Source organism: Rhinopithecus roxellana, chromosome 7, assembly GCF_007565055.1.
Source record: "Rhinopithecus roxellana isolate Shanxi Qingling chromosome 7, ASM756505v1, whole genome shotgun sequence".
NCBI lineage: Eukaryota > Metazoa > Chordata > Mammalia > Primates > Cercopithecidae > Rhinopithecus > Rhinopithecus roxellana.
The window spans coordinates 67,100,429-67,124,371 of NC_044555.1; the positions used below are offsets into that span (position 1 = coordinate 67,100,429).

Genomic DNA, 23,943 nt, shown 5'->3' on the forward strand with positions numbered 1-23,943 from the left:
GCAAGGCTGGTTCAACATATGCAAATCAATAAACGTAATCCATCATATAAACGGAACCAAAGACAAAAACCACTTGATTATCTCAGTAGATGAAGAAAAGGCCTTTGACAAAATTCAATGGCCATTCATACTAAAAACTATCAATAAGTTAGGTATTGATGGAATGTATCTCAAAATAATAAGCTATTTATGACAAACCCACAGCCAATATCATACTGAATGGGCAAAAACTGAAGCATTCCCTTTGAAAACTGGCACAAGACAGGGATGCCCTCTCTCACCATTCCTATTCAACATAGTGTTGGAAGTTCTGGCCAGGGCAATCAGGCAGGAGAAAGAAATAAAGGGTATTCATTTAGGAAAAGAGGAAGTCAAATGGTCCTTGTTTGTAGATGACATGATTGTATATTTAGAAAACCCCATCGTCTCAGCCCCAAATCTCCTTAAGCTGATAAGCAACTTCAGCAAAGTGTCAGGATACAAAGTCGATGTGCAAAAATCACAAGCATTCCTATACACCAATAACAGACAAACAGAGAGCCAAATCATGGGTGAACTCCCATTCACAATAGCTTCAAAGAGAATAAAATACCTAGGAATCCAACTTACAAGGGATGTGAAGGACCTCTTCAAGGAGAACTACAAACCACTGCTCAACGAAATAAAAGAGGACACAAACGAATGGAAGAATATTCCATGCTCATGGATAGGAAGAATCAATATCGTGAAAATGGCCATACTGCCCAAAGTAATTTATAGATTCAATGCCATCCCCATCAAGCTACCAATGACTTTCTTCACAGAATTGGAAAAAACTACTTTAAAGTTCATATGGAACCAAAAAAGAGCCTGTATTGCCAAGACAATCCTAAGCCAAAAGAACAAAGCTGGAGGCACCACACTACCTGACTTCAAACTATACTACAAGGCTACGGTAACCAAAACAGCATGGTACTCGTATCAAAACAGAGATATAGACCAATGGAAAAAGAACAGAGCCCTCAGAAATAATACCACACATATCCAACCATCTGATCTTTGACAAACCTGACAAAAACAAGAAATGGGGAAAGGATTCCCTGTTTAATAAATGGTGCTGGGAAAACTGGCTAGCCACATGTAGAAAGCTGAAACTGGATCCCTTCCTTATACCTTATATAAAAATTAATTCAAGATGGATTAAAAACTTAAATGTTAGACCTAAAACCCCTGGAAGAAAGCCTAGGCAATACCATTCAGGACCTAGGGATAGGCAAGGACTTTATGACTAAAACATCAAAAGCAATGGCAACAAAAGCCAAAATAAGCAAATGGGATCTAATTAAACTGAAGAATTTCTGCATGGCAAAGGAAACTACCATCAGAGTGAACAGGCAACCTACAGAATGGGAGAAAATTTTTGCAATCTACCATCTGACAAAGGGCTAATATCCAGAACCTACAAAGAACTCAAACAAATTTACAAGAAAAAACAAACAACTCCCTCCAAAAGTGGGCAAAGGATTTGAACAGACACTTCTCAAAAGAAGACATCTATGCAGCCAACAGACACATGAAAAAATGCTCATCATCACTGATCATCAGAGAAATGCAAATCAAAACCACAATGAGATACTATCTCACACCAGTTAGAATGGCAATCATTAAAAAGTCAGGAAACAACAGATGCTGGAGAGGATGTGGAGAAATAGCAACACTTTTACACTGTTGGTGGGAGTGTAAATTGGTTCAACCATTGTGGAAGACAGTGTGGCGATTCCTCAAGGATCTAGAACTAGAATTACCATTTGACCCAGCAATCCCATTACTGTGTATATACCCAAAGGATTATAAATCATGCTACTATAAAGACACATGCACACGTATGCTTATTGTGGCATTATTCACAATAGCAAAGACTTGGAACCAACCCAAATGTCTATCAATGATAGACTGGATTAAGAAAATGTGGCACATATACACCATGGAATACTATGCAGCCATAAAAAAGGGATGAGTTCATGTCCTTTGCAGGGACATGGATGAAGCTGGAAACCATCATTCTCAGCCAACTATCACAAGGACAGAAAACCAAACACCGCATGTTCTCACTCATAGGTGGGAACTGAACAGTGAAATCACTTGGACACAGGGTGGGGAACATCACACACCTGTTGTGGGGTGGGGGACTGGGGGAGGGAGAGCATTAGGAGAAATACCTAATGTAAATGATGAGTTGATGGGTACAGCAAACCAACATGGCACATGTATACCTATGTATCAAACCTGCACGTTGTACACATGTACCCCAGAACTTAAAGTATAATAAAAAACAAAAAAGAAAAGAAAAAAAAAAGAAATAATGATGCTGTGGTTTTACTAAACATATAAAAAATTATTAAAAATAGCAAACAAAAAATACATACTGGAATCTAAAATCACATATCCTCCTGTGGGAGTGCTGTACACTCTCTACGCCTATAAAGATTCCTCCGAAAGCAGCAATGATGCCAGACATCATGTTGCGTACACAGTGGTCTCCTCTTATCCTCAAGAGGAGAATAAGGCACTAAAATGCTTAGAGTGTTACTTCTTGCTCTCCGGGGGTAAGGAAAGAGGTGTTAAGTACAAAAATAACCCTATCTCAAAGACAGAGTGTCTGCCAGAAGAATCATTTTTGGAACATCCTCTAAATACTAGTACATATAACTCAGTCCTTTCAAAGAAAAGCCTAAATCCACACGTCCAAACCCTGCCCATCCTTGAGAGTTAACTGAAGATGCACCTTCTTAAAAAATCATTGTTCGAGCTGGGCAGGGTAGCTCATGCCTATAATCCCAGCACTTTGGGAGGAGGCAGGCGGATTGCTTGGGTTCAAGAATTGGAGACCAGACTGGGCAACATGGTAAAACCCCATTTCTACAAAAATATCAAGTTAGCCGGGCATGGTGGTGTGCGCCTGTGGTCCCAGCTACTCAGGAGGTTGAGGTAGGAGGATTGCTTGAGCCCGGGAGGAGAGGTTGCAGTGGGCCAAGATTGTGCCATTGCACAGCCTGGGTGACTGAGCTAGACTTTGTCTCCGAAAGAAAAAACCCCACATCATTCTTTGTCTATTCCAGTTCTTAGTGAATTCTTTCTACAGAATGACTGCACTCACTATGGCAGGTATTAATAATTTAATCATTGATTTGACATCTCTTACCATTTAATTTTTATATTATTTAACTCTATGATGTCCTAATTTATAAATAGCATATCTAATTCCTAAATGAATGAGATAACAGTTCTTAAATGGTTATTTATTTACATATATCTTGTACTCTAGAACAGATGTCTCTCCTACATCTTGAGGCCCAGTGTAATAATTTGCTTTATCTCCCGTGGTCCCCATAAGTTGTAATCTAACAGTGATACAGAGATGCTCTGGCTAACAGAACTCTAATATACTGTCCCTTCATTATCTACATGCTGGAGCATGTGCAGATAAATAAGAAACAATGGAGGCCAATAATGATTAAAATCAAAGATGATTTTAAAAGATCCTTTATATGTATCCTTTATACTTTCTTAGCTGGGTGTGATGACATGCACCTGTGGAAAGCTGAGATGGGAGGACTGCTTGCACTTAGGAGCTCAAGGTCAGTCTGGGCAACATAGTGAGACCCCATCTCAAAACCAAACCAAACAAACAAAAACATTTTCTTCACTAGGCTACAGGGAAAAAAAAATTAAGGAAGGCAAAGAAAGAAATATATATGAAACTTACCTTGCCTGTGAATCATGCCCCCATGCATAATTCTTGCAACAATACAATGATTTAGTTCATTCATTTTTAAAGTGATTCCCTGTAAAAAAAAAAAAATAAAATAAATACAAAGTTCAGTAAAAGCAGAATTACTACGATAGTACTTCTCTTAATATTTATGATTTTGCGGTAGGCTATAATAGAATACATACATTTTATATAATGCTTTTAACACACTATTTTCTTTTCTTTTTTTTTGAGACAGAGTCTCATTCTGTCACACGCAGTGGCACGACTGCAGCTTACTGCTACCTCTACCTCCAGGGTTCAAGTGATTCTTCTGCTTCAACCTCCTGAGTAGCTGGGATTAAAGGTGCCTGCCACCATGCCAAGCTAGTTTTTGTATTTTTAGTAGAGATGAGGGTAAGGAAAGACATGGTTCACTATGTTGGCCAGGCTGGTTTCAAACTGCCGACCTCAAGTGATCCACCTGCTTTGGCCTCCCAAAGTGCTGGTATTAACAGATGTGAGTCACCATGCCTGGCCGATAGTGCTTTTAAATCTTCTAATTATGATTATTTTCCCTGTTGCTCTATTTTTAATGTTGCCTATTATTTTTAAAAACAGTTTTTATTGATATATTATTGACATACACATATTTAAAGTGTACAATTTGATAAGTTTGACATATGTATGAAACTATGGCCACAATCAGGATAGTGATATATCTATCATTCCCAAAAGCTTCCTCATGCTTGTTGATAATATTCTCCCATCCCTCCATACCCTCCCCACCACATCCCTAAGCAACTACTAATATGACAATCAAAAAGCTGATAATATAGTTGTCCACCAGTCAAATGCTGATACAGTCAACTTTTGCTGACTACAGATTTGTTTGCACTGTACATAAATGAAATCATACATTATGAACTCTTTTTTGTTGCTTTTTTCTCTCAGCATAATTATTTTGAGATTCCACCATGCTATTGCGTGTATCAGTAGTTTGTTCTTTATTCTTGCTGAGTGGTATTCCATTGTATGGACGTATCAGTTTATCTATTCACCCACTGAATTGTTTTCTGGTTTGGGCTATTATAAGTGAAGCTGTATTCCTGGGTTAATCACCATTTGATCATAACATATATATTTTTAAGATCTGGAACACTTCATGCATTCGTATGTCAACCTTATACAGAGGCCATAAAAATATTTTCTTTACTGTTTATATTTTAGAATATGTGCTGCTGAAGTAAGCACATATTAACCTTTTCATATATTGTTGGATTTGCTGTGCTAAGATTTTGTTTAGAATTTTTACATCTACATTCATGAGGGATACTAGTCTATAGTTTTCTTTCTTTGTAATGTCTTACCTGGTTTTGGTATCAGGGTAATGCTGGCTTTTTAGAATGAGCCGGGAAAAATTCCTTCTTTTTCAATGTTTTGGAAAGAGTTTGTATAGAATTGGTATTATTTCTCTATTGTATGTTTGATAGAATTTATCAGTGAAGCCATCTTGACCTGGAGTTTTCTTTGAGGAATAGTTTTTAACTACAAATTCAATTTTCAAATAGTATTGGGCAATTCAGTTTATTCCTTCTTAAAAGAGCTGTAGTAGTTTCTGTCTCCCAGGGAATTTTTCCATTTTATCTAAGTTGTTGAATTTATTGGCACAAATCTGTTTATTTCCTTATCATCTTTTTTGTATCTGTAGACTCTATAGTGATGCCCCTTCTCTCATGCCTGATATTGGTAATTCATGTTTTTTCCCCCAATTGTATAGTCATTTTTCCTGATCAGTCTGATCTTTCCAAAGAAAAAGTATTTTTGTTTTATTGATACTCTATTGCTTTCTGTTTTCTATTTCATTAATTTCCACTTTGATCTTTATTATTTCTTCTCTTCTACTCATTTTGGGTTTAATTTACTCCTTTTTGCCCTAGTTACTTTTAAGGTATAAGCTGAAGTCATTGATTTGAGATGTTTCTGCTTTTCTAATATAGGTGTTTAATGGTACATATTTCTCCCTAAGTACTGCTTTAGTGGTATCCTGCTTTGTGCTACTGTTGTCATATATTTTATTTTTCCATATACTATAAACTCTAAAACACATTGCTGTTTTTGTTTAAATTGCCAATTATAAGAGATTGAAGTAATAAGAAAAAGAACTTATAGATTTACCCACGTAGCTATCATTTCCAGTGCTCTTTATTCCCTTTTTGTAGACTCAGATTTTAATCTGTTATCATTTTCCTTCTGCCTGAAGAATGTCCTAAATATACTGTGGGTCTTCCAGTGTGGGTTGGCTGAATTCTTTCAGCTTTGGTATGTCTGACGACATTTTTATTTTGCCTTTGTTCTTGAAAGATACCTTTGCTTGGTTTAGAATTCTAAGTGGAGAAATGTTTGTTTTTAGTACTTTATGACACTGTTCTTGTTTGTACTGCTTCTGATAAGACACTGATGTCATCCTTATGTTTGTTCCTCTTTGTGTAAAATTTGTTTCTTTTTTCTTTTTTTTTGAGATGGAGTCTCGCTATGTCGTCCAGGCTGGAGTGCGGTGGCACGATGTCTTGGCTCACTCCAACCTCTGCCTACCAGCCTCAAGCGATTCTCCTACCTCAGTCTCCCAGTTTCTTTTCTTTCTTTCTTTTTTTGCTCTGTTTCTCAGATTTTCTCTTTGTCATAGGTTCTAAGCTGTCTGATTATGATGCACCTTGGTATTGTTTTCTTCACGTTTCTTGTGCTTGAGGTTTACCATGGTGTTTGGATCTGTGGGTTTATAGTTTTCATCAAGTTTGGAATGTTTTCAGTCATTATTTCTTCAAACATTTCTTCTTTCTTTTCCTCTCTCTCTTCTTCATGAACTCCAATTAACCATGTATGAGGCTGACTGAAGTTGTCCCACAGCTCAGCCATGCTCTTTTAATCTTTAAAAATTCTTTTTCTTGCTGTATTTCCTTTTGGATAGTTTTTATTGCTCTGTCTTTGAGTTCACTAATCTCTTCTGAAATGTCTAATCTGCCATTAATCCCATAGTGTATTTTCCTGCTAATTCTATTATCTATCAGTTCTATGTCATTTTTGATTGATTATTCTCCATATTATAGGTCACACTTTCTGGTCTTTTTACATGCCTAGTAATCTTTGATTAGATGTCAGACATTGTAAATTTGTTGCATACTTGATGTTTTTGTATTCCTAAAAATATTCTTGTGTTTTGTTCTGAGACTTAGATCAGTTACTCGGACATAGTTTGATCCTTTAGGTCTTGCTTTCATGATCCATTAGGCAGGTTTGGAGCAGTTGTCAGTTTGTGGCTAATTACTTCTCAGGACAGAGATAAGATTTCCCTGAGCACTCTACACAATGAGCCATGAATTAGAAATTTTTCTAGTCTGACTGGTGGGAACAGGTAGTGTCAGGTGCTGTTCCTTCCAATCCTTTCGGATGTTTTTTTCCTCCATTCAAAGTGGAGAGTGTTGGGGAGTTTCTCAGTGTTGGGGAGTTTCCTATTAGACATGCAATGATCGATACTCTGCTGAATACTTGAGGGAGATCCTCTACAGATCTGAGGTTCTCTCTGTGTGCAGCTCTCTCCTCTTCAGTACTCTGTCCTATGAACTCTAGTTGCTTTGGTCTCCCCAGACCCACAGCTCTGTCCCCTCAATTCAGGGAGTCTGCCTACTCTGCCTTAGTTCCCCTCCCTGTGCTATGGCCTGGAAACTCTCTGAAGGCAGCATGGTGAGGCATTCATATGGGTCACCTTGTTTCCTGTCTCATAAGAGACCACTGTCCTTAGTTGCCTGATGTCTACTGTCTTGAAAACTGTTCTTTCATGAGATTTTGTTTTTTATATGTTGGGTTGTTTCAAATGAGAGGATAAATCTGGTCCCAGTTACTCTATCTTGGCCACAAATGAAAGTTCTACAGTCACATTTAATGCCAGAATACTATTCTACAGAGTAGATCACTTTTTGTTTTCTGATAATCCACTATTAAAAAAAACAAGCATTCATAAACATATTTTTTACACTAGATCTGGTTAATCCTAAGAATCACACAGGGAAATTTTAAATAATGCTGACTCTTAAACCCACTCCTTAGATGTAAGCTCAGGAGGCCTGGAATGCAGCCCAGAAATCTGTACTTTTTAACAGGCTCCCTTGCTGGAAAGTGGCCTTGAATTTGAGACAGTTAAGGGTAGGGACTGTGTCTTTTATTTTTCACTAGAGAATAACTCTGTCGGAAAGCTTGATAAAAATATCTGAGACTTTATACTCTAAACTTAATTTGTACCATTCCACAAACTATAACTTTGCATGGTTCCTATTTTGCAGTTTTCAGAAGTGGTAGGCGAGCAATGTGAAAAACTGGTTTATCAAAATGTTTCCAGTCCTAAGATTCAATTGTAATATTCAAGTTTCATTTCCAACTTGTACATTCAATCAGCTTGTATGGCTACTAAGAGAAGTGTTCCCGGAAAAATGTTGTAAATTAGTGTATAAGTCAAATCTAATTTCATAAGGGAAATGATAGTACAATAGAGGTTCCACCCTTGAAACTAATAGATTTATGTATTCATTCAACTAACATTAATGTGAACTTACTATGAGGCAAGCACTTTGCTAGGTACAGCAGCAAATGAGACAAAAAGGGTCTCTCATGGCCAGAGGAAGTTCACCCCAAACCAACTGTAGTTAACATTTACTATTCTGTAGGTCCCAAATATTTCTCTGTAGAGAGGAGCTGATTCATGTTCTCTCTGTTCCCAAGTTAACAAATTCTAGGGAAGGGATTGGCATAGCGTGGGTTAGGTGCCTACACCTGAACCTACCAGCTTGAGGGGGGATATTAGGAAGGTTATACTCCTGGCCTTTCCCTGTTTATATAAGCCTTTCCACGATTTTGTAAGCTAGTTCAAGCTTGGTTTTTGTCACTTGCAACTATGGGAATCCCAATCAATAAAAAAAATAATTATGAGTATGATGCTACAAATGGGAAAACAGAGGTGTGTAACAGGAGTATATCACCCTTGGGGAATGGACACATTGTAGAGGGTCTGAAAAACAAAATAGATCACGTAGGAATATCCTGCACAGTAACATAATGCTTTGAATAAGACAACTAAGAAAGCAAATAAAGTTGTATTAAGTGTATTAGAGATTTATACTCTATTATTGAAAATATATATTTTATATTTCACATAAAATAATTCCTGTTTTCATGGAAACCCATCAAAAGGAGAAGAAATATACATCTTCACTGGGATCACTAAAGGCAGAAGAGCTTTTGAAAGGAGACTTTTAGGGGAGACTCAAGACCATTTTATGCTTTCTGAAAAGTAACTCAGGGATGTAGTTTTATGCTTTTATTCAGTCTGTTTCTTTTCTTTTCTTTTTTTTTTGAAACAGACTTTCAGAGCTAGGTGGGATCTTGGGGATCATTCATTTAGTCAACTATGCTTTAAGAGATGAGCCAGCTGAGGCCCACTGACATGAAGTGATTTGCCCAAGACACCCAAAACCTGCTGTAGCCTATGCTCTCTTAAGCCAAAGAGCTGCCTGGATAGTACCAGAAGGGGTGAGGTGATCTGCATGCCCTCCATGTGCTGCAAGATAATACTGTATAATTGGCAAAGATTACTAAATGAGAATTAGGACAAGAAATGTCTAAGCTGAGGGCTCTCCAAAAATCGTGGTCATAGAATCACTGCTTTATAACTTTTCCCTTAATCTAAAAGGCAACTTTTAGAAGTAGGTAATTTGTTTAAGGGCTGTCCTTGATCCTTGCTTCTCCCTCAGTCCCATTGTCAATCCATTGTTAAGGCTTACTGATTTTACTTACTCTTTCATTATTTCTTAAATGTGTTCACTTCTTTCCATCTTGACATCCATCCCTCAAGTTCAGAGTTCCATCATATCTGCCCTGTGCTACTGCAGTAACAGCCTCTTAACTGGTTTCTGTACATCCACTCTTGACCCCTCTCATCCATTCTTTAGAGTGATACTTTTAAAACGAAAATCTGATATTATCCCCCTGCTTGAAAGTCTTCAATAGCCTCCCATTGTTTTCAAGATAATGAACAGAACCCTTACCATGTGTTCCAACACTTGTATGATTCTGTTCCAGCCACTCACCTTGCTGTCTGCAGTTCAGCCATGGTGCCTTCTTTCCATTGGGAAACTATGATAAGAGCCTTTACCAGGTTTACACATGTGCTATTTGGTTTGCCTGAATGGTATCCCCCTGCTTCCCCTCACTCCCCTTGCTCTGTTCAGTTAACATCAAGGAGCCTTTTCTTGATCTTCTCAGTCTACGAGAATTCTATGAGAATGATGAGGCAAGGTTCAGCATCAATTCTATTCCAGCTCTACTCCCAAGCACTGAGTAAACTGATTCATATTAAGTGGGTAGGTGGGAATGGAAGAAATTTCATTTCAGCAATGTTACTCAATTCTTCGAATGCCCCATGAATTAATCTTCATCTAATTTTGTTGAAGGCAAAAGATCTGAAAACTATAAGATTTATAAAAGGATGATTTTTACAATGTTACTAGGCATTCACTTTCTCAATACCAATACAAATATGTCAAATTGTCCCTTTCTTTGCTGCCCCAGAGGAATGTTACAATATGTTCCCCTTTTTTCGGTTGAGGGGCAATTGTGAAAGGAGAGGTGAGAAAGAGAATCAGCATGCCTAAGACATAGTGTCAGGCAGAACAATTCTAGAAAAGAAGGGCAGGGGGGAACTGAAGATCTGGAAACATTTCTTTAAAACTATTCATGTCTTCCTTCCCTCCCCAACTCCTAGTAGCATAGGTTGAAGTTAGCTGATCTAACTCATGCTGGGATTTTATGAGAGTATTGAAAACTTTCTTTTCCTACTTACCATTGGTTCATCTGTGTTCTTTTGGAACTGTACCAGCCGAACTCTGGTCACATTCTCCATATCCATGTCTCCGTTAGCACTTTCTGGAGAATCACCATTTAAATAGGGAGAGGTGGGAGGAGGTGTGACCCTCAATGCTTCATCACTGTAAACTTCATGTGCCACTACGTCGTGAGTCTGAAGTAAGGCCTAGTGTTTTACGAAGAAAAAAAATATTAATAACATTACTATTTGAGCAGAAATTTATTTTTAGTTATTTATTTATTTTGAGACAGGATCTCACTCTGTCACCCAAGGTGGAGTGCAGTGGTGAGATCTCAGCTCACTGCAGGCTTCATCTCCTGGGCTCAAGCGATCCTTCCTCTGCAGCGTTCTGTGTAGCTGGGACCACAGGTGCATGCCACCACACCCGGCTAATTCTTAAAAGTTTTTTTGTAGACATGGGGCTGACAAATTTATTATATAAACATATCTCATTCTTTTCCTCTCAAAGGCATCACTCATCTAAAGAGAACATAAAGTGTGTAATATCGACAGACAACTATATCTCAATTTCTTTGTGACAAATAATCATGATAAATAGATTTTTTAAAACATGAGTGAATAAATGAGTGAATCAATGAAGAGATGTGTTTAATGACTATCTGGGTCAGAAGTGTTATCAACCAACTTGTTCAAATGAAAGCAGACGGTACAATTTCAAATAATTTAGCCAAAAGAATCATCTATAAATAGAGTTGGCAAATTTGTGCTGGGGCTTGGAATTGAAACAAATTTAAAAAGAAATGGTGCAATAATTGGAGTATTGAGCAAATATATTTCATCAAAGCATTTACAATGACACTTTTATATAACTCAAAGGATGAAAATAATTTATAGCATATGATTTAGAAAAAGAAAAAATATATATACAGATGTACCTTAAAAATGTAATCTTCCAAAATATCACATATGATATGGAACTCAAACTCTAAACATGTTCAATTGTTTTGTTCATTATATTTTTTGGAGCACTTGTTTAAATAAAAAATAAGTTGAGAATTATTATTATGACTTTTTTTTTTTTTTTTTTGAGACAGAGTCTGGCTCTGTCGCCCGGGGCTGGAGTGCAATGGCCGGATCTCAGCTCACTGCAAGCTCCGCCTCCCGGTTTCACGCCATTCTCCTGCCTCAACCTCCCGAGTAGCTGGGACTACAGGCGCCCGCCACCTCGCCCGGCTAGTTTTTTGTATTTTTTAGTAGAGACGGGGTTTCACCGTGTTAGCCAGGATGGTCTCGATCTCCTGACCTCGTGATCCGCCCGTCTCGGCCTCCCAAAGTGCTGGGATTACAGGCTTGAGCCACCGCGCCCGGCCTTATTATGACTTCTTTTTGCAAAGCCTATTAACAAAGAGAAAGTGATTTCTTTGTACTGACATCTCTATTTGTCAGCTTGGTGAACTTCGATAATAAAATGTCCCTTGTTTCCCTAAAAAAGAATGTCCTTTTACTGACCACACCTTTTGTGCCATCATAATAAACCCTTTTTAATAAGCATAAATATTTGAACATTTCTATTTCAAAGAGAATCTATAGCTATCAGAATGTCTGGAGCTTTACACAGATTATATTTTCTTGTGTGCTAACTATAAATTTGGTTCTATTTTAATTTGTGATCTGTGTGGTAATGAGATATCTGCATATAATGAAATGCAATTAAAATTGCTTTAAAAATATAACTCATAGCATCTGAAATTAAGTTATTTTATTAAAAGGCTTAAAAAAGTCATGACTTGGCTATTTTAATTTTAAAGGCATGCATACGAGGCAAAAAAAAGGTTAACAATCTGGTAAAATCATAAAGAAGATAATGCTGATTTGTCACCAGTAAAGAATATGCCTTGACTATTATACACAGTTGGGTTTCTAATGGAAATGGCTGATATTTTCACAATCTCAGAAGACTGGTCTAAACTGGGATTTGGGTGAGGAGCACCAAGGGGCACTAAGCAATACATAGTTTGAAAGTAGGGCTCCAGGCTGGGCGTGGTGGCTCAAGTATGTAATCCCAGCACTTTGGGAGGCCGAGACGGGCGGATCATGAGGTCAGGAGATCGAGACCATCCTGGCTAACACGGTGAAACCCCGTCTCTACTAAAAAATACAAAAAACTAGCCGGGCGAGGTGGCGGGCACCTGTAGTCCCAGCTACTCCGGAGGCTGAGGCAGGAGAATGGGAGAATGGCGTAAACCCGGGAGGCGGAGCTGGTAGTGAGCTGAGATCCAGCCACTGCACTCCAGCCTGGGCGACAGAGCGAGACTCCATCTCAAAAAGAAAAAAAAAAAAAAGAAAGAAAGTAGGGCTCCATGATGGCCCTGGGGACCTTGGCTTCCTCACCAGTACACTGACTGGACCCTGTACTGGTACTCCTGAGCCCAAGTATAGAGGCTGTGCTATGTGGGCAAATCCCTCTTTTTCTGATTTAATTGTGGTCACGTTAAGAAACTAAGATTTAGGACAAAAAGCAAAACTCGGTAACATAAAAACTGGAACATTTCATTTGCTAAAATTATGTTTGTCATATCACTGCAGCCTTGACCTCTTGGGCTCAAGTGAACCTCCCACCTCAGCCTCCCGAATAGCTGGGACCACAGCCATGTGCTACCGCACCCAGATAATTGTTATATTTTTTGTAGATATGGGGTTTTGCCATGTTGCCCAGGCTGATCTTGAACTCCTGAGCTCATGTAATTCACCCACCCCAGTCTCCCAAAGTGCTGGGATTACAGACCTCTACTCATTCTTTTAAATTATATAAGCAAACATTTGTATTTAATGCATTATTTACAAGGAAGAATAAGCCCACAATAATAAAATAATACCCAAACTGGACTTTAAAAGAAAAATGCTCAAATGATGTCACCAAATAAGGTCATACTCAATATTAACCACAATTTGGCACTGTAAATGATTGCTACCATAAAATGAAACTTAACCTAAAGTTCTAATTCATATCCAAATAGAAAAAGGGGGCCACTTACAGACTATCTTTTTAAAAGCTTAAAAGAGTATGTAAAATAAAAAATAGAGAAACCAAAATTTGAACATTTTTCTTCAAATATGTTAAGACGTATGAGTGAGCAGTTGTTACTAAGCTGAAATAGCTGTCAGTTTTAAATACGTAACAATCACGTAATAGGATAAAAACACTTTCACTTTTTGTACTATAGTAAGGATATGTATAAGACAACTAACAACATCAGACTAGAGTGAAAAAATCTGACTATTTAATGTTTCATATTTTACAACTGCAACAAGCAAAGGGAATGTTCTTTTTAAAAAGTCAGCCTTTCAAATGGAATAACTAAAAAAGGAATCAGTGAGATAATATTCTTTTATGATGACCTCTAAAGATACAGATTTTAGGCCAGGTGTGGTAGCTCATGCCTGTAATCCCAACATTTTGGGAGGCCAAGGAAGGATGACTGTTTGAGCTCAGGAGTTCAAGACCAGTCTGGGCAACAAAGTGAGACCCCAGTCTCTACAAAAAATAAAAAAAAGTAGACAGGCATGGTGGTGCATGCCTGTAGTCCCAGCTACTTGGGAGGCTGAGGCAGGAGGATTGCTTTGCCCAGGAGCTGAAGGCTACAGTGAGCTAAGAAGGTGTCACTGCACTCCTGTCTGGGCAATAGAGCAAGACCCTGTCTCTTAAAAAACAAAAACAAAAACAAAAACAACACAGAGTTTTAAAGTTGTTTAAATTTACCCTTATTTCCTCTCCCTTTAGTTACTGTAAATATTTACAAGTAGCTGCATTTTCAGTGTTGGGCAATTCAACATTAAATCCTCATGTTATAATAATCAGAAAGCAAAGAAAAATTCGGATGACTGAGCAAATAAGTCTGAAATTATAAATATGCCAAGAATAACTCCCAAACCTTGGCATAATAAAAAAATTATAAGTATTAACATATTTCCCCTTAGCTATTAATATTTCTTTAAAAATACCAAGATTTTGAAATTATGATTTAAAAAATGCTTATAAGATAGAAAGCCTCAGCATTTAAAAGCTCATTTAACATAGCATATATATATATATCTCAGAATTATATTTCCCACATAAGATATTATCCACACATAAGCTTATTTGGGAATGACCAACGAGCTCAACTTAAATTTATTAGAAAACTGATTAGCATTATAAATCAACTGACTTTTAAGAGCATGGGCTTTGGCGCCAGCAAGATCTGGCTTGAACCTCATTGAGGCCACTGACTAGGTGAGTGACCTTAAACAAGTCTCTTTACCTTGTTAGGGCACAATTTCCTCTCTGAATTGTGAAATGGGTTTAATCACACTAGGTTACATCCCAACCACAAGCAAGTCCTCTTGTATGTAACCATCTCCGACAGAGAAACCCCATCTGCCCATGTTCTACCATCTTCACCTTTCTCCAAGCCTCTACCACCTCTCACAACAGCCTGCCGATTGGTCTCCCTAAACCCTTATCCCCGCTACGGTCCGTTTTCTACACTTCGGCTCCAGCAAAGCACAGATCAGATATTTTCCTGTGTGCCATCACTTAGTGTCATCCTATTGCAATCAGGAGAAAACTGTAGACTCCCTACAATGGCCTGGAAGGCTTTTATTTATTTTTATTTTTTATTTAGATGGAGTCTCACTCTGTCTCCCAGGCTGGAGTGCAGTGGTGCGATCCCAGTTCACCGCAACCTCTGCCTCCTGCGTTCAAGAGATTCTCCTGCCTCAGTCTCCTGAGTAGCTGGGACTACAGGTGCCCACCACCATGCCTAGCTAATTTTTGTATTTTTAGTAGAGACAGGTTTCACCATGTTGGCCAGGGTGGTCTCGAACTCCTGACCTCAAATGACTCTCATTCCTCAGCCTCCCAAAGCGCTGGGATTATAAGCATGAGTCACAGTGCCTGACATTTTTTATTTTTTATTTTTTGAGACAGGGTCTCGCTCTGTTGCCCAGGCTGAAGTGCAGTGGTGCCATCATGGCTCACTTCAGCCCTGACCTCCCAGGCTCATGTGATCCTCCCACCTCAGCCTCCTAAGTAGCTGGGACTACAGGCATGTGCCACCATGTCTGGCTAGTTTATTTTTAATTTTTTGTAGAGATGGGGTCTCCCTACATTGCCCAGGCTGGTCTTTAACTCTTGGGTTCAAGCAATCCTCCTGCCTTGGCCTTCCAAAATGCTGGGATTACAGGCATGAGCCACTGTGCCTGGTCCAAAATTTATTATATATCTGTTTCCAGCTATGGAACACTGCATAGAGCAGTCAGCCAAGGAGAGGCTAACCTATCTGAAAATGGGCAGGTTCCTAATCTATTCAAGGTTTTACTGATAACTTACTACATGCCCTATAAATGATAGATACTATGGAGCAACTAATAATAGGTATTAGATAACATCTATTAGGCATTAAGCATATGTCAAGCATTGTGCTACGTGCAGTAGATTTATCAGCTACTTAATTCTTATTCTGACTCCACGAGTCAGAGTTCATAAAGTTAGGGTGGCAAGGATGGAGTTCAACCCCAGGTCATCTGAATTCACAGCTTTAACCACTTTTATACTATAGAACAGTGGTCCCCAACCTTTTTGGCACCAGGGACCCATTTTGTGGAAGATAATTTTTCCACGGATGGTGGCAGGGTGGGTGGGGGTGGGGGACAGAGGTCAGGGGATGGTTTTGGGATGAAACTGTTCTACCTCAGATCATCAGGCATTAGATTCTCATAAGGAGTATGCGACCTAGATCCCTCGCATGCACAGTTCACTATAGGGTTCCCGCTTCTATGAGAATCTAATTCCTAGGCTGATCTGACAGGAGGGGGACACAGGTGGTAATGCTTGCTGGCCTGCTGCTCACCTCCTGTTGTGCGGCCTGGTTCCTAACAGGCCACGGATGGGTACTGGTAGTGGCCCAGGGGTTGGAGACCCCTACTATAGAAGACTTGCTGTTTAAAAGAGAATGAATTATAATCTGGGGAAACACAGCACATACGCATGAAACAGTGAACAAGATAATATTAATGGTAATTTTACTGCAGATATTTGTGATTCATCAAATCTGAGGATTATTAACAAAGCATATACTTTATTCTCCTGCTCTGTGAAATAGAGATAATCACAATGACTAAATGAGATCCTAAGCTCAATGAGAACAACAAAATTGGGCCAGGATATGGAAGGACAAAGAAAAATTGCCCTGGCTCATTCACCAGGAAGGGACCTGCTCTGGCAGGCCAGAAAGCATTAGAATGTTATGCAGGTGAATACAAACAAGTGGAAAAGAGTTAGAGAAGAGAAAGTCCAAGAGAAGTGTAGAGAGGTTACAAGAGATCTTGACAACAGAGGTGAGATTTGAACGAAGTTCTGTGTTTATGCACCTAGGTTGTAAAAATGCACTCATCCACAGCCATTAGAACCTGTATCCTAATGGTAATTCACTGGACAGTGCTGTTATCATAGGATAAAGTCAAATACTCTCAGGGATTATACTTGAATTCAGCCTTTAATGCTTGGGTGGGAGAGTTAGGAAGGATGAATATGGTAATTGCTTCTTTCCAGGTAGTTACTTTGAGGAAAAAAAAATTATTTCAATAACTTGGTTAAAGGTTTAGAAACACTATCATAAAACAGCATATATATAATAACTCACAGGTAATTGCTTTGATACACATATTATACTATTACTATTATTTTAGAAGTGTCACCTGTGGCCAGGCATGGTGGCTCATGCCTGTAATCCCAGAACTTTGGGAGGCTGAGGTCGGAGGTAAGGTCAGGAGTTCTAGACCAACCTGGCCAACATGGTAAAACCCCGTCTCTACTCAAAATATAACAATTATCCAGGTGTCGTGGTACATGCCTGCAATCCCAGCTACTTGGGAGGCTTAGGCAGGAGAATTGCTTGAACCTGGGAGGCAGAGACTGCAGTGAGCTGAGATCGCGCCACTGCACTTCACCCTGGGTGACAGGATGAGATTCTATCTCAAAAGTAAATACATAAATAAAAATTCAAAGTATCATCTGCAATAGTAGTAATAAGAACAAGGCTTTTAAGTCAGATTTTCTCCCAAAGGGCAGTGAGGTAAATTTTCCACTTTTCACATATTTTTCCACATAAACTGATGTGGTTAATGCTTTTAAAATGGTATATTCAACATGAATTTCCATCTGTAATTGTGTTTTTCTATTGCAGTTAGGTAGATATGCATGGACCTTTTTCCACAGAAAAGTATCTTATCTATTTTGAGCTTTGTTTAGTTATTTAGCTTTATATTTGGCTAAATACAGGTGTTATCCCCATTTTCTATATAGTAGAAATGAACCAAGAAAGTGCAGCAATTTTGCATTGTCAAAAGAGATGTAGTTCTTCCCATATATCACCTAGATTCAGACAATTCTTTATTACTGAAAACTGTCTCTAATTTTAGTTCTTTGTGGTTTAAGTAACATAAACAGTTCCAGTGACTAAAGGACTATCCCATAAGAAAGAAAATCCCTTGTCTGATGAGTATAGTCCTTGAAAAGCCACTTCACCAAGAGTATCTTTACGGTTGTGACACAAAGTAAACAAAAGAATCTTAAAATATTTGGTATTACCTGGTATTATAATCTTAATAGTCTCATATGATATGGACAAAAATGCATGAGATGAAGCTGGCTACATTTTATGAGGGTAATTTAAAAACTTCTTTTGAAAGTGAGGTTTCAGTTCTATGGAAGTTTAATTATTACTTACCATGAAATGAGGTTGTGTTAAAATACGCTTTAGTTCCTTTGCGTCGTTATTCTCAGGATAACATGAAATTTCTTCCAATACCTAAAAAATAAACAAGATATGTAATAGTACAAACATGACACAAGATTTACATAATGTTAAATTATTTTAAGTTAAAAATTATGAATGGATTTTTATAGCAGGCAAAACAATTATTTTGAAAAACTTTTCATTTTATTCAAATGTTATCATAGAAGAACAGTATTGATGGTAATAAAAATGAAGCAAATTGTTCTAATAGTCTGTCAACTATAACCTAAAAGGTTATTGAAAAATACAAAACAAAATGACAAGCCTGCAACATATATTTATTACAGATTTATGAAACTTAACGGAAGACTATCTCTGAATATCTTTTTCCAAACTCACCATAAAAATCAATATGGACAAAAAGTTAATAAGAAGTTTTCTTTTATATTAACAGCACTGCCAGTTCCCTTTAGAAATGTCAAAATGACACTGGCACAAATAAAAATGATTTCAAGAACAGTACTAATTAATTATACTACTTAATTAAGAATACACAAGTAATTTTTCTTTAAGTAACGTAGAAAATGCAAAAATGCCTGCCAGATCAATGTTATTCCCCGTAGTCATCTGCCCACATAGAGAAAGCCATGCCTTTGCTAATGGCTCTTAGGGTTAAATGCCAGGGAGCCTAAGAGAACAATTTTTTAAAGCCTTGTTTTTTCTTTCCACTCACATTTTCTTCACTAATTAGTTATTAATATTTTTCTGCACAGGTAAAAATGGTTGTGTTCAAATAAAATTGTTTTCAAAAGTTCTCCTTTACCACCAGGATGGAGTTTACCTGTTTATTTATGGGACACGAACCCATGAAAAAGCCTCTGTTCTTTTTCTGAGTAAACACTTGCTGCTATTCTAACTGTAGACGGCTGGATTCAGAGAGATTTGCATTACACTCAACTGAATTCCAACCATCAAGCCAATCAAGGATTGCTTCAGCACAACTGGATGGCAGGAGCATACCACCACCCATCCAGGAGGACTCTCACCTCAACCTGTGAAAACCATACAAAAGCTTCCTACTGGGGTAGGAGGGGATGTTGTGAGGTCACATGGCCTGAGCCTTAGATTTTACCATCATAACTAGAATGTTCTGTGCTATTCAACTACTGCCTCAGGGAAGAACAAACAAACAAGCAAAAATGACAGAACTTTCTTATCCAAATACCCTGTTCATTAGAGTGCTGGTTATGCTGTTAATTCATATTGTTTCAAGATGATAAACCAATTATCCTTGGTGTATTTTATGCTCTGAGTTTCTCTACTAGTGAAATGAGAGGACGAAACCACATACTCTCTCTGGGTCCTTGCTCCTCTCCTAGTTTATTTTTAAATACAGAGGTGTGGTATTTCCACATAAGCAGGGCTAGGGGAAAACCAGCAGGTTTTCACTGTCCAGTTGAGCCAAAGAATTGTCCCCAGAGTCTCTGCTTCTATCCGTGTATTGTGAAGACAGGATGGTGATTCACGCCTCTATCAGTGATACCTTAATTCCCTTCTAACAGCCCTCGGGGGCGAAGTCAGAGACAATTCCTCCAAGCTAGTCCTGACCAAGTGGGCAGGCCAGGCGGCCTCCACTGCATGGGTCTCATTTCTCAGTAAACATACACCATCTTCCAGTACAGACTTTGTGTTTAAAATCTGGTAGGGAAGGGACTGTGTCCTTCACAGTCTTTCACTTAGTAATTTCACTTTATAAGAAATAATTTTTCTAAAAGAAAAATGTTTATTTGCACAAAGACTGATATGATCAAAAAATGAAAAAAAACCCAAAAACCTATGTGTCTAACAATGGGAGAACTGCTAATACATTATACTTCAATAACAGCAAAGAAAAATATTACAGTCATTAGAAGTTATATTTGTAAAGATCAAGTAGAAACATGGAAATATGCTTATTATATAATGGTAGGTTAAAAAAAGACACATTCTGATTACAACGATAAAAAAATTTGGCCGGGCGCGGTGGCTCAAGCCTGTAATCCCAGCACTTTGGGAGGCCGAGACGGGTGGATCACAAGGTCAGGAGATCAAGACCATCCTGGCTAACATGGTGAAACCCCGTCTCTACTAAAAATACAAAAAACTAGCCGGGCGAGGTGGTGGCGCCTGTAGTCCCAGCTACTCGGGAGGCTGAGGCAGGAGAATGGCGTGAACCCGGGAGGCAGAGCTTGCAGTGAGCTGAGATCTGGCCACTGCACTCCAGCCTGGGTGACAGAGCAAGACTCCGTCTCAAAAAAAAAAAAAAAAAAAAAAAAATATATATATATATATATATATATGCAAATAGAGAGTGACTGGAAAATGATATATAAAAATGGAAACTACTGTGTTAGGGTGATGAGATTATGGATCTATTTTTATTTTCCAAACTTTCTACAATATCGTGTTTCTATCATAAATAGGTTTTTAAAAGTTTGTGACAGATATAGCCACATACATTGACAATTTACAAAAATGACTTCTTTAAACTCAGTATATTTAATTGCTACAGAAATTTAATTAACTTTCAAACATTACCACCTTCAAAAAGCAACTCAAATTTTTATAGCATGTCTATTTCCACCAAGTGTTGTAAAATAACTTTCTTTTTTAAAAAACAGAAAAAGAGAAGTAAAATTGATGGTAATGTATTCAAGTTTACATTGCAGAACCAGAACTAGAAATCTAGGCAATATTGCTGCAGAGATCTTTTTTTCTTTTCTGTATGTTCAGTAATAAACTTAGAAATACTAAATCTGAATATAATGAGTCAAATTGTGACTCCAGGGAAACTGCCTCTTAATGCGCAACAGAAATGTCTTCAATAAAGGTAGCAAATATGATGATGCCAAATACTTCTATAAAATACATCACTTACCTCTTTGGCTCTCTGTACTGCATCACTTGGAGGATTCCTGATTTGTGGTGAAGACTTTGTGTTTATTTTGTCATACAGCTAAAAAGCAAAGAAGGAAATCCAGTAAACACTCACAATTCTTTGCTAAAATTCAGAGCTTCGTATTTATTATTTCACTAAACAATATTTTCCTTTTAAAAAGGTAGGCTGATGATTTCAGTGGGATCCTCTTGGTAATAACCTCTGAATTGTTCCGTGAAACTTGTCAGAATATGAGTCTCATGGATATCTCTTCAAAAAATCGCCTTTGAATAGATGGACCAAAATTCTGTCAATGTGGCAATTTCCTTGTCATTTTAAATTCGTCAATATTTCCTCAATCACAGAGTTTGTTTCCTCTGACAGAAGGAACTTTCAATAGCTTGAATACTGAGTAAAATGAAAGAATGCTTTCTGGCCAAGGCACGTCTATACGGAGTAAAATGAAAGAATGCTTTCTGGCCAAGGCACGTCTGGAAGAATTTTCACAGAAATCTAAATCTTGGGAAAGGGCAAACCCAACTCCTTCTAGGAAGGAATGTTCTCACAAAGGTTTATGGTTGTTTTACTAGGGCTGTTCATGAACAGATCAGTGGTATCCTTCAGCAGGAAGTCAAGGACATAAACTTTTTTTCTTTTGACTCTGCAACTTCAGGGTGGAGAAGACACTAAAAAGAGAGTAAATATACGCTGGGCGTGATAGCTCATGCCTATAATCTCAGAACTTTGGGAGGCCAAAGTGGGCGGATCACCTGAGGTCAGGAGTTCGAGACCAGCCTGATCAACATGGCGAAACCCTGTCTCTACTAAAAATACAAAAAAATTTGCCAGGCATGTTGGTGGGCGCCTGTAACTCCAGCTACTCGGGAGGCTGAGGCAGGAGAATCATTTGAACCTGAGGGGTAGAGGTTGCAGTGAGCCGAGATCACCCCATTGCACTCCCAGGCTTGCACTCCCGCCTGGGCAACAGAGCAAGACTCCATCTCCAAAAAAAAAAAAAAAAAAAAAAAAGAAAGAAAAAAGAAAAAAAAAAGAAACTAAATATATTTCTAAAATTCCACAAACCTAAATGATCCAAAGTTCAGCTTTCTGAAGAACACACATTTAATTCTTTAGAGAAAAATCTCTGTAGTTTAGAAATACAATTAAAATATTAATTTCTACCTCAAATAAAACGTTTCATAGTCAACAGTTTGCTTTGAAAAGTGAAAAGTTAAAGATGACCTCAGCTGGTGTGAACACTTCTGTTTCCTAACTTCTCTAAAATAGGTGGGGATTTTTGTTGTCAGTTTTGTTCTTTTTTTTTTTCTTCACCTACTCTGTACACCAATGCTAGCTGAGAAGTGAAATACTGACTATAAACATTCTTCAGATTACAGTCAGATTTGTTTATACTGATGCAAGATAAATTTTTATGACTTGTAAATATTTGGGCCACATCATACATAAAAATGCCTAACAAAAGCAATGTGAAGATAGAGCAGGGACAATTTTTTAAATGATGTATTAATTAAGAAAGCACTACTAAATCAGAGATTAAATAAATAGTATAAGTAGACTAGTAAAATGCTGCTCTATTTAAAACATTATATTAACATTTTAGGAACTGGTGATTTGTGGCTGGTCCACAAAAGTTTGCCTAAATCCCTGTAAAATATATGTGGGCAGTCTCCATCTTCTGAATGCTTTCTATCTCTAAAGAAATGTCAATGTTGTAACTGGGATCATATTTTCCCACAAAAATAATGTTATAAATAGTGATTAGGTTTCCAGACTAGCCTATAAAAATGAATTGCACTGCACGCATGCAATAAAAATAGTAAAACAACAAAAAACCACCACCCAAACCCAAACAAAGTGCAAAACCAAAAAAACTATGAAACCATGAAACACACACACTACATAACATTTGCAAGACGTGTACGTTCTGGTGATCTGCTGTACAACATTGTGTCTATCATTAACAATACTGTATTGTGCACTTTTTTTTTTTTTCTTGAGACGGAGTCTCGCTTTGTCTCCCAGGCTGGAGTGCAGTGACTCAATCTCGGCTCACTGCAGCCTCTGCATCCTGGGTTCAAGCGATTCTCCTGCCTCAGCCTCCTGAGTAGCTGGGATTACAGGCATGTGCCATCATGCCCGGCTAATTTTTTTGTATTTTAAGTAGAGACGGGGTTTCACCATGTTGGCCAGGCTGGTCTCTAACTCCTAACCTTGTGATCTGCCTGCCTCGGCCTCCCAAAGTGTTGGGATTACAGGCTAGAGCCACCGTGCCCGGCCAACAATACTGTATTGTGCACTTTAAAATTTGTTGAGAGGGTAGAGCTCCTGTTAAGTGTTGTTATCACAATTAAAAAAATACATAACACTTTAAAAACACATTTAGTCATCACCTGATGTGTCATAATATTAATTATCAAGGAAAGTTTAAATAACCTAAGTGAATACATAACAATATTTTTATAAAATCTCAAACCCGGCTGGGTGCAGTGGCTCACACCTGTAATCCCAGCACTTTGGGAGGCTGAGGCAGGCAGACTGCTTGAGCCCAGGAGCTGGAGAACAGCCTGGGCAGCATGGCAAAACCCTGTCTCTGCAAAAGAAATACAAAAATTAGCCAGGCATG

The 23,943-nt window shown here is 38.1% G+C and overlaps 1 protein-coding gene and 1 non-coding gene across 9 annotated transcripts in view; both read right to left on the reverse strand.

Annotated features, from left to right (window-relative positions):
- CASK (calcium/calmodulin dependent serine protein kinase) overlaps window positions 1-23,943 on the reverse strand; it is a 403,174-nt gene that overhangs the window by 51,842 nt on the left and 327,389 nt on the right. For all 8 annotated transcript variants that reach the window (XM_030933848.1, XM_030933849.1, XM_030933847.1 and 5 more), the window contains exons 12-15: window positions 21,300-21,377; window positions 18,374-18,454; window positions 10,620-10,808; window positions 3,746-3,824 (exon numbers count right to left, since the gene is read on the reverse strand). In XM_030933848.1, the coding sequence (XP_030789708.1) occupies window positions 3,746-3,824; window positions 10,620-10,808; window positions 18,374-18,454; window positions 21,300-21,377 (427 nt within the window). The remainder of the gene's footprint in view (window positions 1-3,745; window positions 3,825-10,619; window positions 10,809-18,373; window positions 18,455-21,299; window positions 21,378-23,943) is intronic.
- Window positions 4,878-4,984, reverse strand: LOC115898862. The gene has a single exon (XR_004058520.1). It is a non-coding gene; the product is annotated as a U6 spliceosomal RNA (small nuclear RNA).